General features: G+C 44.2%; 1 protein-coding gene across 1 annotated transcript in view; it reads right to left on the bottom strand.

Moving 5' to 3' along the window:
• EDIL3 (EGF like repeats and discoidin domains 3) overlaps positions 1-15,002 on the bottom strand; it is a 1,135,698-nt gene that overhangs the window by 54,475 nt on the left and 1,066,221 nt on the right. Inside the window, exon 9 of the mRNA XM_075325131.1 lies at positions 9,223-9,378. Within this exon, the coding sequence (XP_075181246.1) occupies positions 9,223-9,378 (156 nt within the window). The remainder of the gene's footprint in view (positions 1-9,222; positions 9,379-15,002) is intronic.

Raw genomic sequence — 15,002 nt, 5'->3', positions numbered from 1 at the left:
GTTATAATTAGTTGGAGTGTGCAACGCAGGCAGACGTGCTGCAAATGTCTTGGCACTAGTGGGACTATAGCAAAGTCCAATAGCCACGTATAGGATGCCACTAGGTACACTGAGTGTGTGCTAGTATAATGGCTTAGTTATAATTAGTTGGAGTGTGCAACGCAGGCAGACGTGCTGCAAATGTCTTGGCACTAGTGGGACTATAGCAAAGTCCAATAGCCACGTATAGGATGCCACTAGGTACACTGAGTGTATGCTAGTATAATGGCTTAGTTATAATTAGTTGGAGTGTGCAACGCAGGCAGACGTGCTGCAAATGTCTTGGCACTAGTGGGACTATAGCAAAGTCCAATATCCACGTATAGGATGCCACTAGGTTCACTGAGTGTGTGCTAGTATAATGGCTTAGTTATAATTAGTTGGAGTGTGCAACGCAGGCAGATGCGCTCTGCAAATGTCTTGGCACTAGTAGGACTATAGCAAAGTCCAATAGCCACGTATAGGATGCCACTAGGTACACTGAGTGTGTGCTAGTATAATGGCTTAGTTATAATTAGTTGGAGTGTGCAACGCAGGCAGACGTGCTGCAAATGTCTTGGCACTAGTGGGACTATAGCAAAGTCCAATAGCCACGTATAGGATGCCACTAGGTACACTGAGTGTGTGCTAGTATAATGGCTTAGTTATAATTAGTTGGAGTGTGCAACGCAGGCAGACGTGCTGCAAATGTCTTGGTACTAGTGGGACTATAGCAAAGTCCAATAGCCACGTATAGGATGCCACTAGGTACACTGAGTGTGTGCTAGTATAATGGCTTAGTTATAATTAGTTGGAGTGTGCAACGCAGGCAGACGTGCTGCAAATGTCTTGGCACTAGTGGGACTATAGCAAAGTCCAATAGCCACGTATAGGATGCCACTAGGTACACTGAGTGTGTGCTAGTATAATGGCTTAGTTATAATTAGTTGGAGTGTGCAACGCAGGCAGACGTGCTGCAAATGTCTTGGCACTAGTGGGACTATAGCAAAGTCCAATAGCCACGTATAGGATGCCACTAGGTACACTGAGTGTGTGCTAGTATAATGGCTTAGTTATAATTAGTTGGAGTGTGCAACGCAGGCAGACGTGCTGCAAATGTCTTGGCACTAGTGGGACTATAGCAAAGTCCAATAGCCACGTATAGGATGCCACTAGGTACACTGAGTGTGTGCTAGTATAATGGCTTAGTTATAATTAGTTGGAGTGTGCAACGCAGGCAGACGTGCTGCAAATGTCTTGGCACTAGTGGGACTATAGCAAAGTCCAATAGCCACGTATAGGATGCCACTAGGTACACTGAGTGTGTGCTAGTATAATGGCTTAGTTATAATTAGTTGGAGTGTGCAACGCAGGCAGACGTGCTGCAAATGTCTTGGCACTAGTGGGACTATAGCAAAGTCCAATAGCCACGTATAGGATGCCACTAGGTACACTGAGTGTGTGCTAGTATAATGGCTTAGTTATAATTAGTTGGAGTGTGCAACGCAGGCAGACGTGCTGCAAATGTCTTGGCACTAGTGGGACTATAGCAAAGTCCAATAGCCACGTATAGGATGCCACTAGGTACACTGAGTGTGTGCTAGTATAATGGCTTAGTTATAATTAGTTGGAGTGTGCAACGCAGGCAGACGTGCTGCAAATGTCTTGGCACTAGTGGGACTATAGCAAAGTCCAATAGCCACGTATAGGATGCCACTAGGTACACTGAGTGTGTGCTAGTATAATGGCTTAGTTATAATTAGTTGGAGTGTGCAACGCAGGCAGACGTGCTGCAAATGTCTTGGCACTAGTGGGACTATAGCAAAGTCCAATAGCCACGTATAGGATGCCACTAGGTACACTGAGTGTGTGCTAGTATAATGGCTTAGTTATAATTAGTTGGAGTGTGCAACGCAGGCAGACATGCTGCAAATGTCTTGGCACTAGTGGGACTATAGCAAAGTCCAATAGCCACGTATAGGATGCCACTAGGTACACTGAGTGTGTGCTAGTATAATGGCTTAGTTATAATTAGTTGGAGTGTGCAACGCAGGCAGACGTGCTGCAAATGTCTTGGCACTAGTGGGACTATAGCAAAGTCCAATAGCCACGTATAGGATGCCACTAGGTACACTGAGTGTGTGCTAGTATAATGGCTTAGTTATAATTAGTTGGAGTGTGCAACGCAGGCAGACGTGCTGCAAATGTCTTGGCACTAGTGGGACTATAGCAAAGTCCAATAGCCACGTATAGGATGCCACTAGGTACACAAAGTGTGTGCTAGTATAATGGCTTAGTTATAATTAGTTGGAGTGTGCAACGCAGGCAGACGTGCTGCAAATGTCTTGGCACTAGTGGGACTATAGCAAAGTCCAATAGCCACGTATAGGATGCCACTAGGTTCACTGAGTGTGTGCTAGTATAATGGCTTAGTTATAATTAGTTGGAGTGTGCAACGCAGGCAGATGCGCTCTGCAAATGTCTTGGCACTAGTAGGACTATAGCAAAGTCCAATAGCCACGTATAGGATGCCACTAGGTACACTGAGTGTTTGCTAGTAAAATTGCTTAGTTTAAAAAAGTTGTAGTGTGCAATGCAGGCAGACGTGCTCTGCAAATGTCTTTGCACTAGTGGGACTATAGCAAAGTCCAATAGCCACGTATAGGATGCCACTAGGTACACTGAGTGTGTGCTAGTATAATGGCTTAGTTATAATTAGTTGGAGTGTGCAACGCAGGCAGACGTGCTGCAAATGTCTTGGCACTAGTGGGACTATAGCAAAGTCCAATAGCCACGTATAGGATGCCACTAGGTACACTGAGTGTGTGCTAGTATAATGGCTTAGTTATAATTAGTTGGAGTGTGCAACGCAGGCAGACGTGCTGCAAATGTCTTGGCACTAGTGGGACTATAGCAAAGTCCAATAGCCACGTATAGGATGCCACTAGGTACACTGAGTGTGTGCTAGTATAATGGCTTAGTTATAATTAGTTGGAGTGTGCAACGCAGGCAGACGTGCTGCAAATGTCTTGGCACTAGTGGGACTATAGCAAAGTCCAATAGCCACGTATAGGATGCCACTAGGTACACTGAGTGTGTGCTAGTATAATGGCTTAGTTATAATTAGTTGGAGTGTGCAACGCAGGCAGACGTGCTGCAAATGTCTTGGCACTAGTGGGACTATAGCAAAGTCCAATAGCCACGTATAGGATGCCACTAGGTACACTGAGTGTGTGCTAGTATAATGGCTTAGTTATAATTAGTTGGAGTGTGCAACGCAGGCAGACGTGCTGCAAATGTCTTGGCACTAGTGGGACTATAGCAAAGTCCAATAGCCACGTATAGGATGCCACTAGGTACACTGAGTGTGTGCTAGTATAATGGCTTAGTTATAATTAGTTGGAGTGTGCAACGCAGGCAGACGTGCTGCAAATGTCTTGGCACTAGTGGGACTATAGCAAAGTCCAATAGCCACGTATAGGATGCCACTAGGTACACTGAGTGTGTGCTAGTATAATGGCTTAGTTATAATTAGTTGGAGTGTGCAACGCAGGCAGACGTGCTGCAAATGTCTTGGCACTAGTGGGACTATAGCAAAGTCCAATAGCCACGTATAGGATGCCACTAAAAAACACTTAGTGTGTGCAAGTATAATGGCTTAGTTATAATTAGTTGGAGTGTGCAACGCAGGCAGATGCGCTCTGCAAATGTCTTGGCACTAGTGGGACTATAGCAAAGTCCAATAGCCACGTATAGGATGCCACTAGGTACACTGAGTGTTTGCTAGTAAAATTGCTTAGTTTAAAAAAGTTGTAGTGTGCAATGCAGGCAGACGTGCTCTGCAAATGTCTTTGCACTAGTGGGACTATAGCAAAGTCCAATAGCCACGTATAGGATGCCACTAGGTACACTGAGTGTTTGCTAGTAAAATTGCTTAGTTTAAAAAACTTGGAGTGTGCAATGCAGGCAGATGTGCTCTGCTAATGTCTTTGCACTAGTGGGACTATAGCAAAGTCCAATAGCCACGTATAGGATGCCACTAGGTACACTGAGTGTGTGCTAGTATAATGGCTTAGTTATAATTCGTTGGAGTGTGCAACGCAGGCAGATGCGCTCTGCAAATGTCTTGGCACTAGTGGGACTATAGCAAAGTCCAATAGCCACGTATAGGATGCCACTAGGTACACTGAGTGTTTGCTAGTAAAATTGCTTAGTTTAAAAAAGTTGTAGTGTGCAATGCAGGCAGACGTGCTCTGCAAATGTCTTTGCACTAGTGGGACTATAGCAAAGTCCAATAGCCACGTATAGGATGCCACTAGGTACACTGAATGTTTGCTAGTATAATGGCTTACTTAGAATGAGTTGGAGTGTGCAGAGGACAAGAGGGTACAGTGGCAGGATTGTGGTGCTCTGGGTAGAGGAATGGAAGCCTGCCTTTCTATTCCCTCCTAATGGTGAAATGCAGGGAGGAAATCCCTGACCTGGGCTACACAGACGCTGTTGCTGTTTGCAGGACCTGTCACTTATGGCTCTCTGACCCTGCCGCTTTGAGCCCTTAAAAGGACTGCTAGAATGTGCTCTCCCTAAGCTGTCTAACGCTGTGTATGCAGCGCATACAGCTGTATCGGCTATAGGACTCAGGAGGACGGAGCTGCGACACTGATGTCTGACACCAAAGACGCAGAAGGCAGATAATGGCGTTCGTGAAGAAAATGTCCGGTTTTATAATGCAGGGACATGTGACATGCAGATCCTATCACACATGCCGTTGCTTCTCTGGCTCAAAGTCCACTTAGGTGTGTGTGTGTCTGTGATTGGCTGACATGCTGGCCCGCCCCACAAGACGCGCGCGCTTAGGGAAGGAAGACAAGAAAAAAAAAAAAAAAAATGGCGATCGCCATTATAGAAACAGCAGTGATCTGAAGGCGCTGTTCACGCACACTATACACTGAAATGTGATAATAGTTTGATTCACAGAGTGACTTACACTATTACAGCAGAAACCAAGCTAGGATTTAGCTGTTTTTTGGCTGCTAGAACCGTTCTCGAACGTTTCTAGAACTATCGAGCTTTTGCAAAAAGCTCGAGTTCTAGTTCGATCTAGAACATGCCCCAAAATCACTCGAGCCACGAACTGGAGAACCACGAACCACGAACCGCGCTCAACTCTAATTACTAGTGATGAGCGAGTACCAAAAAGCTCGGGTGCTCCAGGCTCGGGCCGAGCATCCCAAGATACTCGTGTATTCGGCCTGAGCACCGAGCCCAATGTTATCCTATGGGAGACCCGAGTATTTTTATGAAATGACCCCCGGCAGCATGTAGAAACCCTAAAAATGTCACAAACGTCTTAGAAGAGTGCTCAAATGACATGGCAACAGCATGGGGAAGACCCCTTAAAGCATTTATCACTCAAAAGTCACAGCTGTGAATAATTTTGTCCGAGTTTTACGTCATTTTTACGGACTCACCAGAAAACCTTCCAAAATGACACCAAAATGAATTTTCATGGCGGAAATGTTAAGTGCACATACCCAATAGTGAGATAGAGCTGGTGTATGTTACTTTTTGAGATTACATGAAAGATTTTACATGAAAATATTGTGTGGCACTCCGATGTCCAAAACGCACGTTTTGTGCTTTTTACTAGCGATGTCGGTCATTTTTTTTTTCTCATTCTATCTCCCTCAGTCCGTAGATCGGTCTCTCTGTCTGTCTGTCGGTCTCTCTCTGTCTTGTCTGTCCCCCTCTCACAGTCTGTCGGTCAGTCTCCCCCCTCTCTCATACTTACCGTTCCCCGATCACTGCCGCGGCGCTGCACAGCTGTTCACTAAACTCCGGCGGCTTTTCCTCTTTTGAAAAAGCCGGCCGCTCATTAAACAATCTCGTATTCCCTGCTTTCCTGCTTTTCGGCGCCTATGATTGGTTGCAGTGAGACACGCCCCCACGCTGAGTGACAGGTGTCTCACTGCACCCAATCACAGCAGCCGGTGGGCGTGTCTATACTGTGCAGTGAAATAAATAATTAAATAATTAAAAAAAACGGCGCGCGGTCCCCCCAATTTAATACCAGCCAGATAAAGCCATACGGCTGAAGGCTGGTATTCTCAGGATGGGGAGCTCCACGTTATGGGGAGCCCCCCAGCCTAACAATATCAGTCAGCAGCTGCCCAGAATTGCCGCATACATTAGATGTGACAGTTCTGGGACTGTACCCGGCTCTTCCAGATTTGCCCTGGTGCGTTGGCAAATCGGGGTAATAAGGAGTTATTGGCAGCCCATAGCTGCCAATAAGTCCTAGATTAATCATGTCAGGCGTCTCCCCGAGAAACCTTCCATGATTAATCTGTAAGTGACAGTAAATAAACACACACACCTGAAAGGGTGCGAAACGGTACCATCGTCCTCGTGCTCCCCTCCCTGCATTCCCTCATGTCCGTCTCACCTGTCAGCATTAAAAAATAAAATAGTCCTAGTTTATCGGTGAGTGCTGCCCTGTCTCTCTTTGTTCTATGGAAATCCCTGCATGAGGGCTGGCTCTCATAAGAGCGCCAACATGCAGGGATGAAGACCACGAGTACAGCACGAGTATCGCGAAATTACTCGGTACCCGCCGAGTAGCCCGAGTACAGTGATACTCGTGCGAGTACCGAGTAGTGACAAGCGTCCTCGCTCATCACTAAATATTACCAGTTATGTATATTAGATTTTATGACAGGGTGTTGATCCAGGGAACTAGTCTGATTGCCGTATGTGGAGTCAGGAATGAATTTTTTTCCCCATTGGAGCTTATTTGACACATTGGGTTTTTTTTTGCCTTCCTCTGGATCAACATGTTAGGCTACGGGTTGAACTAGATGGACTTAGGCGGGCTTTGCACACTACGACATCGCAGGTGCGATGTCGGTGGGGTCAAATTGAAAATGATGTACTTCCGGCATCTCATGCGACATCGTAGTGTGTAAAGGCTCGATGATATGATTAACGAGCGCAAAAGCGTCGTAATCGTATCATCGGTGCAGCGTCGGCGTAATCCATGATTACACTGACACGACGGTCCGATGTTGTTCCTCGTTCCTGCGGCAGAACACATCGCTGTGTGTGAAGCCGCAGGCGCGAGGAACATCTCCTACCGGCGTCACTGCGGCTTCCGTAGGATATGCGGAAGGAAGGAGTGGGCAGGATGTTTACATCCCGCTCATCTCCGCCCCTCCGCTCCTATTGGCCGCCTGCCGTGTGACGTCGCAGTGACGCCATACGACCCGCCCCCTTAATAAGGAGGCGGGTCGCAGGCCAGAGCGACGGTCGCAGAACAGGTGAGTCCATGTGAAGCTGCCGTAGCGATAATGTTCGCTACGGCAGCTATCACAAGGATATCGCAGTTACGACGGGGGCGGGGACTATCGCGCTCGGCATCGCAGCATCGGCTTGCTATGTCGTAGTGTGCAAAGTGCCCCTTACAGTCTCCCTTCAACCTTAAAAACTATGAAACTATGAAACTATGAAACATCTTTATTAAATCATTAAAAATCCTCTGATATACATGTTCTGGGCAATCCGCCCCGCCTCAGGTGGGTTTTTTTTTTTTCATTTTGTGAGACCTGGTTCTTAACTCCTAATTTACTGGACTGTTGATTTGGGTTTGCTTTGCTTTTGGTTTATATGAGCTTTGATTGTAAAATAACTGAGTGATGACTATTTATGATGGCATGTCAACATGTTCCCTATATGAGGTCTCTAACCATGTTAATAGGCGCCTAACATTGGGGTGGCTCTTCGGGATTTTATGCCCAATTTTAGCTATGGCCCGTGGAATTGATATTACAAAATGTAACACAAAACAAAAATAATTACATAAGTAAACTAGTAAAAAAAACATAGACAAAGCTTGTAACAAATAATATACTCTTCGCCAAAGTAAAACCTGATTTCCACGTAAGGATGAATTCCCAACTTGAGTATTTGGTACATTTCTAATGCTGCTTTGATTTATGTACCAATTACTTAACTAAACCCTCTTGCATTTATTTATTACTAGCTGTTGCACCCGGCGTTGCCCGAGATAATAACTATCTCTCTGTTTCTCTCCCAGTCTCTGTCTGTCTCCCTCTCTGTCTGTGCCTGTCTCTCTGTCTCTATCTCTTTTTCTGTCTCTTTCCTTGTCTGTCTGTCTCTTTCCCTGTCTATCTGTCTCTCTCTCTGTCTGTCTCTTTCCCTGTCTGTCTTTGTCTGTGAATGTCTGTCTCTGTCTGTCTCTTTCCCTGTCTGTCTCTTTCCCTGTCTGTCTGTTTCTTTGTCTGTCTGTTTCTTTGTATGTCTGTGTCTGCCTGTCTCTTTCCTTGTCTGTCTGTCTCTTTCCCTGTCTATCTGTCTCTCTCCCTGTCTGTATCTTTCCCTGTCTGCCTTTGTCTGTGTCTGTCTGTCTCTGTCTGTCTCTTTCCCTGTCTCTCTGTTTCTTTGTCTGTCTGTTTCTTTGTATGCCTGTGTCTGCCTGTCTCTTTCCCTGTCTGCCTGTCTGTCTCTTTCCCTGTCTGTCTGTCAATTTCCATGTCTTTTTGTCTGTCTGTCTCTGTCTGTTTCGTTCACCGACTGCATTGTGACATGCCAACATTCCATTTAAGGGTGTGGCTGTGCATTCTTCTGAAGTTCTGGCTGCACTGTGGCTCCCAGCCCTATTGACTTTAATGGAGGCAGGGTTTTTGGCAAATAACTGTAAAGTGCAGGGTTAAAATTTCCCCTCAAAACATAGTCTAGGACATTCCCTGAGTCACGTGGAATGTCTATGCAAAATTTCGTGATTGTACAAGCGACGGTGCAAATTGCTTTAGCAGACATACATACATACAAACATACAGTCAGCTTTATATATTAAATGGTTTTAGAGATTTTTTTAAAAAGGTATCATGATACCACACACTGTAGATGATGGACTGTTGCCACTGACTTCAACAGCAAAATTATTCCATAGTTTACAATAAATTCTATAATTTTGCATGTTAACAATCTTTGTATCCTTGAGATGATTTCTACGAGCTCTTCTTCCTTAAAAATATTTCCTTTTTCTTTACATCTGTTCTTTTTTGGTCAAATTCACTCAGTCGACTGGTAGGTGACAGATTTACAGCCAAAATGCATGACACATTGTACGAGCAAAATTAATTTACAAGCCAACAAATCACGGGTCTATCTGTATCCTTACATTACCTTGTCTTTTCTTTGTTTTTCATCTTGATACACAGTCCAGTGTTCACCATTATTACTGAAAGCAAGCTTGTAAGAACCTACAAACTGCACATGGCCAAAGTCTTTAGCTCCTTGCGTAATAATTCCAGTAACCTTTGTAGGACGAAGGAGATCCACCTACAAGAAAAGCCACAATGTGATATTACTGACTTAAATATACAACATGCAAAGATTTTGTAATTCCAAACAATTACACATTTACAGAACATATACAGTGGATGTAAAAAGTCTAAATACCCATTAAAATACCAGGTGTTTTTCAAAAATCATACCAAGAAGAATCATTTCAGAATATTTCTACCTTTAGGGCTCATTCACATGAGTGTATAACACAACTGTCACGAACAGGGGGGGAGAAAGAGGAAGTTATACCCCCCCCTTTTCCACCCGACAGAGCACGTGACTCGCTCTCTAGCACCCCTCTTATAGTCAGGCCAATTATGGAATTGCCCGACAATAAGCAAGGAGGCCGCTATTTTACTATGCCGATGATTGAAGGGTTCCCGGTGAGAGTAAGGTATATATTCCCCGACCTTTGCGGACGGAATATAACTAAACCTCCCCAGATCTCACTGGTTGCCCCACAATGATCCTTGGCATAAACTCGCTGCCACCAATCGATTATAATAACTATTAAGCCGAGCCCACAGACGTGGAATTCAGGATCGAGATAACAGAACAGCCCAAGATTAAATTATATATTTTAATCGCCCTAAGGTACACTAGATACTACAATATATACAATAAGGAATTTACAGAATATATATATATATAGGTCAGAGTACATTTACAGACAAGACGGGGTTAGGACAGAGTCAGATTAAGTAGTTACATAATGCGCCTGGCTACAGGGGGGCGCCGTTTGACCAGGGTTTCATAGACTTCCTCACATGTGTATAGTACGCATGGCCCCAGAGAAAAGACAAGCCAAAAAATGGCCACATTGTCTTTATCAAACTGGCTACAATCCATGTCCCCTCCCCCTGGTGACCTCGCAGGGGTGTACTGCTGTACTTCTCAACGCTGCCAGGAAAGAACTGGCTAGTTTCCTGGCAGCGTTGAGAAACACGTGATGGTGTCTCCGCGGCTTTCTCATTTGCATACTTCCCAGGGGGCTTTGCTCTAGAATCACTGCGTTGAGAAACACGTGATGGTGTCTCCGCAGTGGATATGTTGATCTCCCTAAGGTCAACAATGCTTGCTTAAGTAGTCTTTTACTAGGCATTGTCCCCACTAGCCAGATTCCTACTCCACACTGATGAGGGGCAAATACCCCGAGGCGGCTGTCTGTGGATGGATACCATGTTTGGTATAGGTGGTCTCCTTGATTGGAGACTGCCCTTCCCGTGGTTGTTCCTTCCCAGTGAAAGACCTGGGTAGTTTCCTGGCAGCGTTGAGAAACACGTGATGGTGTCTCCGCGGCTTTCTCATTTGCATACTTCCCAGGGGGCTTTGCTCTAGAATCACTGCGTTGAGAAACACGCGATGGTGTCTCCGCAGTGGATATGTTGATCTCCCTAAGGTCAACAATGCTTGCTTAAGTAGTCTTTTACTAGGCATTGCCCCCACTAGCCAGATTCCTACTCCACACTGATGAGGGGCAAATACCCCGAGGCGGCTGTCTGTGGATGGATACCATGTTTGGTATAGGTGGTCTCCTTGATTGGAGACTGCCCTTACCGTGGTTATTCCTTCCCGGTGAAAGACCTGGCTAGTTTCCTGGCAGCGTTGAGAAACACGTGATGGTGTCTCCGCGGCTTTCTCATTTGCATACTTCCCAGGGGGCTTTGCTCTAGAATCACTGCGTTGAGAAACACGCGATGGTGTCTCCGCAGTGGATATGTTGATCTCCCTAAGGTCAACAATGCTTGCTTAAGTAGTCTTTTACTAGGCATTGCCCCCTCTAGCCAGATTCCTACTCCACACTGATGAGGGGCAAATACCCCGAGGCGGCTGTCTGTGGATGGATACCATGTTTGGTATAGGTGGTCTCCTTGATTGGAGACTGCCCTTCCCGTGGTTGTTCCTTCCCGGTGAAAGACCTGGGTAGTTTCCTGGCAGCGTTGAGAAACACGTGATGGTGTCTCCGCGGCTTTCTCATTTGCATACTTCCCAAGGGGCTTTGCTCTAGAATCACTGCATTGAGAAACACGCGATGGTGTCTCCGCAGTGGATATGTTGATCTCCCTAAGGTCAACAATGCTTGCTTAACCACCCCTGTCCTAAGTCTAAAATAATATCCCAAAGTGAATATGATCCGCAACTCTGGACTGGGAGGTCTGATCGGGATGGTTCTGATGTCATCAGATCCATCTGTGTCCCTTCTGCATACTGAGTCCAAGCACGACTCCTCTACCGGACTCCTACTCGCAGTTCTCTGTATCTCGCCACCCCAGGGCACGACAAAGAATTTGAGGGTATGCAGAGGTGCAGCTCGAAGTCCCGATTTTTACGATGTAGTGGGTGTATGGCTCAGACGCACGGTAATATCATAACTGTGTATAATGTTACGGAGCCAGGAATAGGAACTCCTGCTGGGATAGAGCGTCCTGGATCTCTTTTGAAGCTTCCATTGTTTTTCTAGTTTCCCACCCACTCCCTTTGATGAATGGACATAACCCCCAGGGGGTCTTCCTCTGGCTTGGCCGTGTAATTGTATTCAACACCATCCCAGATGCTGAGCGATCTGAGGGGAATCTCTGTGTGTGCAGGGAGGGGGGTGTATGTGTGGGACCAGCTGGCTGACATGAATAACTGTCATAATCATCCAGCATTGGATTGGATTTAGTGCGGCCTATGGTGAGCAATTCCAAAGGTTTGATTTTCTGTTGTTGAAGCCATTAATTTCTTAATTTGGAAGTATGTTTATGGTCACTATCATGCTAAAAAGTGAAATTACTCTTCATCTTCAGCTTTTTAACACAGGCCTGAAGGTTTTGTTGCAAAATTGACTGACATTTGGAACTCTACATATTTCCCTCCATCTTGACTAAAGTCTCAGTTTCAGCTGCATGAAAACACCCCCAAAGCATAATCCTTTCTCCACCTTGCTTCACTGTGGGTATGATGTTTTTTGATGGTGCAGTGTTGGCTTTGCATCAAACTTACATTTTAGAAATATGGCCAAAAGATCAAACTTGGTCTCATCAGGCCAAAACAGGTTTTCCCACATGCTTTTGGTCGACTTGAAGTAGATTTTTGCAAAACATAGCCAGGCTTGGATATTTTTCTTTCTAAGAAAAGGCTTTCGTTTTGCCACCCTACCCCACAGGCCAGGCAGATGAAGAATATGGGAATCTGTTGTCATATGTAGTACACAACTATTACTTGTCAGATAGTACTTCTCAGATGTAGGCCTCTTGGTAACCTCCTTGACCAATTCTCTTGTCTTTTGAACAATTTTTGAGGGATGTCTGATTCAAGGTAATGTAACGGTTGTGTCAAATTTAAACCACTTCTTGGTTAAAAAGTTCTGAAATTATTTTTTTGTTATGCTTCTTTTACATGACCAAAGCTGCCATTTTAAGGGGTATGTAGACTTTTTATCCCCACTAAAAATAGACAGATGTACCAGGCATTACATTCACCTACAAGGAGGACAATTGGCTACTTGTTTACATTGAATTATGAGTGGCTGCCATATACAAATTACATACAAATAACCTCTGCACCAAACAAAAGTTCATGGGGGATTAAACATTCTCTTATAGAATGCCACATCTGTAAATAACTCATCATCACAGGAGTCATTGATGATTTTACCCTACTGAAACTAGTTTGGGAACTTTGCTCGACAACATCATACATACTTTAGTAATTTGATTGATAGTCACAAATTACTGCCATATTCCAAATGTAGTTAATTGCAAAATTAATGCACTTGTTTAATATAGCACAAGAAGCCTTGCGTAATGAGAGTGACATTTAAAGTGCAACTTTTATTCTTTTTGAGTACTTTAGGAATTAGTATTCATAGGAGGAATTGTCTGAAATTGGTAAAATATATTAAATATGTTGGAGAATGTTGCATAATCCCCAACAGACTTTGCGTAATCAATGCTATTTTGTACAAATGCCATTATTACTGTGCTAGTCTAGTCTTAGACAGATGGGTTAAATTGGACCAAGCTCTTTTCACAGTTGGCATTTTTAAGCAAATTACAGTATAAACTAAAACCAATTTCCTTTCATGAATAAAAGGAATGATATACCAGCTCTATTTATCGAGCTACCGTACTATACGCAGCTACAGCCTTCAGGAAAAACTCATAAATGCTTTCCTTGTTTTGCTCTGTTTACATAGAAAAAAACTTTCTTGGTGGATCAATACTTTAAGAAACAAAAAACATCTTTGTTGCAATGAAAGGCTAATACACACCAGTACAAATGTATACATTATACACCAAGCCGTCCTTTAAGTGATCAATGAAGAACTTGGATGGTAAATGGTCTCCTGAGAAATTAAATCAAACATAAAGGATTTCAATGTGAACATAGCTGAGATGTCTTTTGAAACTTTACCCTACACTCCATTTAGAGTTATCAGGCTGCATTTTGTGACTGTAATGTACTTTCTTGGCTAGAAAACTGGCATTAAGCAACATTTTGAGATCAAGCATCGAAGTTTGGGTAAGCAGCTTAAGGTTATTTGGCTGCTAGTGAGAACACACATTATAGAGATATTTTTTTTCCAGCTCAAGCTACGCGGATGGGAATCTCTATCACTCCAAGTAATGGGGAAGTTTATAGCATTCATTTGCTGTCACATGATCTATCAATTTGATGAGCTGTCTAGTATGCACTGCTGCAGAAAGAAAGATCTAGTGCTTTTGTGGAGATGCAAGCAGAGTGTCTTTCCCAAAGTCATTAGTAATATTTCTTTCTGCACAAATGTCTAATTTCGGAATTTAATTAGGTCCTTTGAAATTATCCTGTCTGCCACAATCACCTGGGCTTAGACAACCTCATTCAATATCATTCTGTTCAGCAATATCAACAATGAGCTTTGCATTCACATGAATCTATGTCCTACACTATAGGATGACAGCAGTAAAGAAATAAACAAGAGTGACAAATGGAAGAGAACCTTGGGGCTTTACGTATCCTACATCCATCATCTCTATCAAAGTAATATGTTATCTTTTCCAAGCTGTCTTCAAGGAAAAAGAAGTTAGAGCGTTCTGGAGGAAACAATATCCCAATGGTCATCCAAAGTCTGATTAAGGTTACAGTTGGTCATAAACATAAAGAAGCTTAGAATTTGCCAGGAATCCAATCTCCTGTAGACATATACACTTGACTACATGTAATTTTATTCAATAGGGATGAGGAAGGCGAGCTTACCCAACACAGACTTTTAAAGCAGTTGTCCACGACTCAATCATCAGCATGTTTTGCCAGTTAAAATAACAACACTTATACTCCCCTTCAGTACCGGTGTCATTCCAATGGTGTAGGCACTCATTCGCCTAGGGATCATGTGACGTTGTTATGCTGCATGAGCCCTGCTCCCTATCAGTGCTGGCTTCCCTCTCCCTGTCTTCCGCCGAATCAATAATCAAAAGGAAGTGGTAGGCCAGCTGCTGTTCTGACTTCCTTTTGATTACTGATTCGTCTGAATTTGGGAAGACTGAAGCCAGTGCTGATTGGGCTCAGGGCTCATGTGATGTAAAAATGTCAAGTGAGCCCCAGGAGAGCGAGTGCTGACACCACTGGAACGGCATCGGTGCAAGAGGTGAATA

Source organism: Anomaloglossus baeobatrachus, chromosome 1 (genome assembly GCF_048569485.1).
Source record: "Anomaloglossus baeobatrachus isolate aAnoBae1 chromosome 1, aAnoBae1.hap1, whole genome shotgun sequence".
NCBI classification, from domain to species: Eukaryota; Metazoa; Chordata; class Amphibia; order Anura; family Aromobatidae; genus Anomaloglossus; species Anomaloglossus baeobatrachus.
Note: the sequence above shows the minus strand (reverse complement) of the source record. Positions and strands in the feature narration are given on the sequence as shown.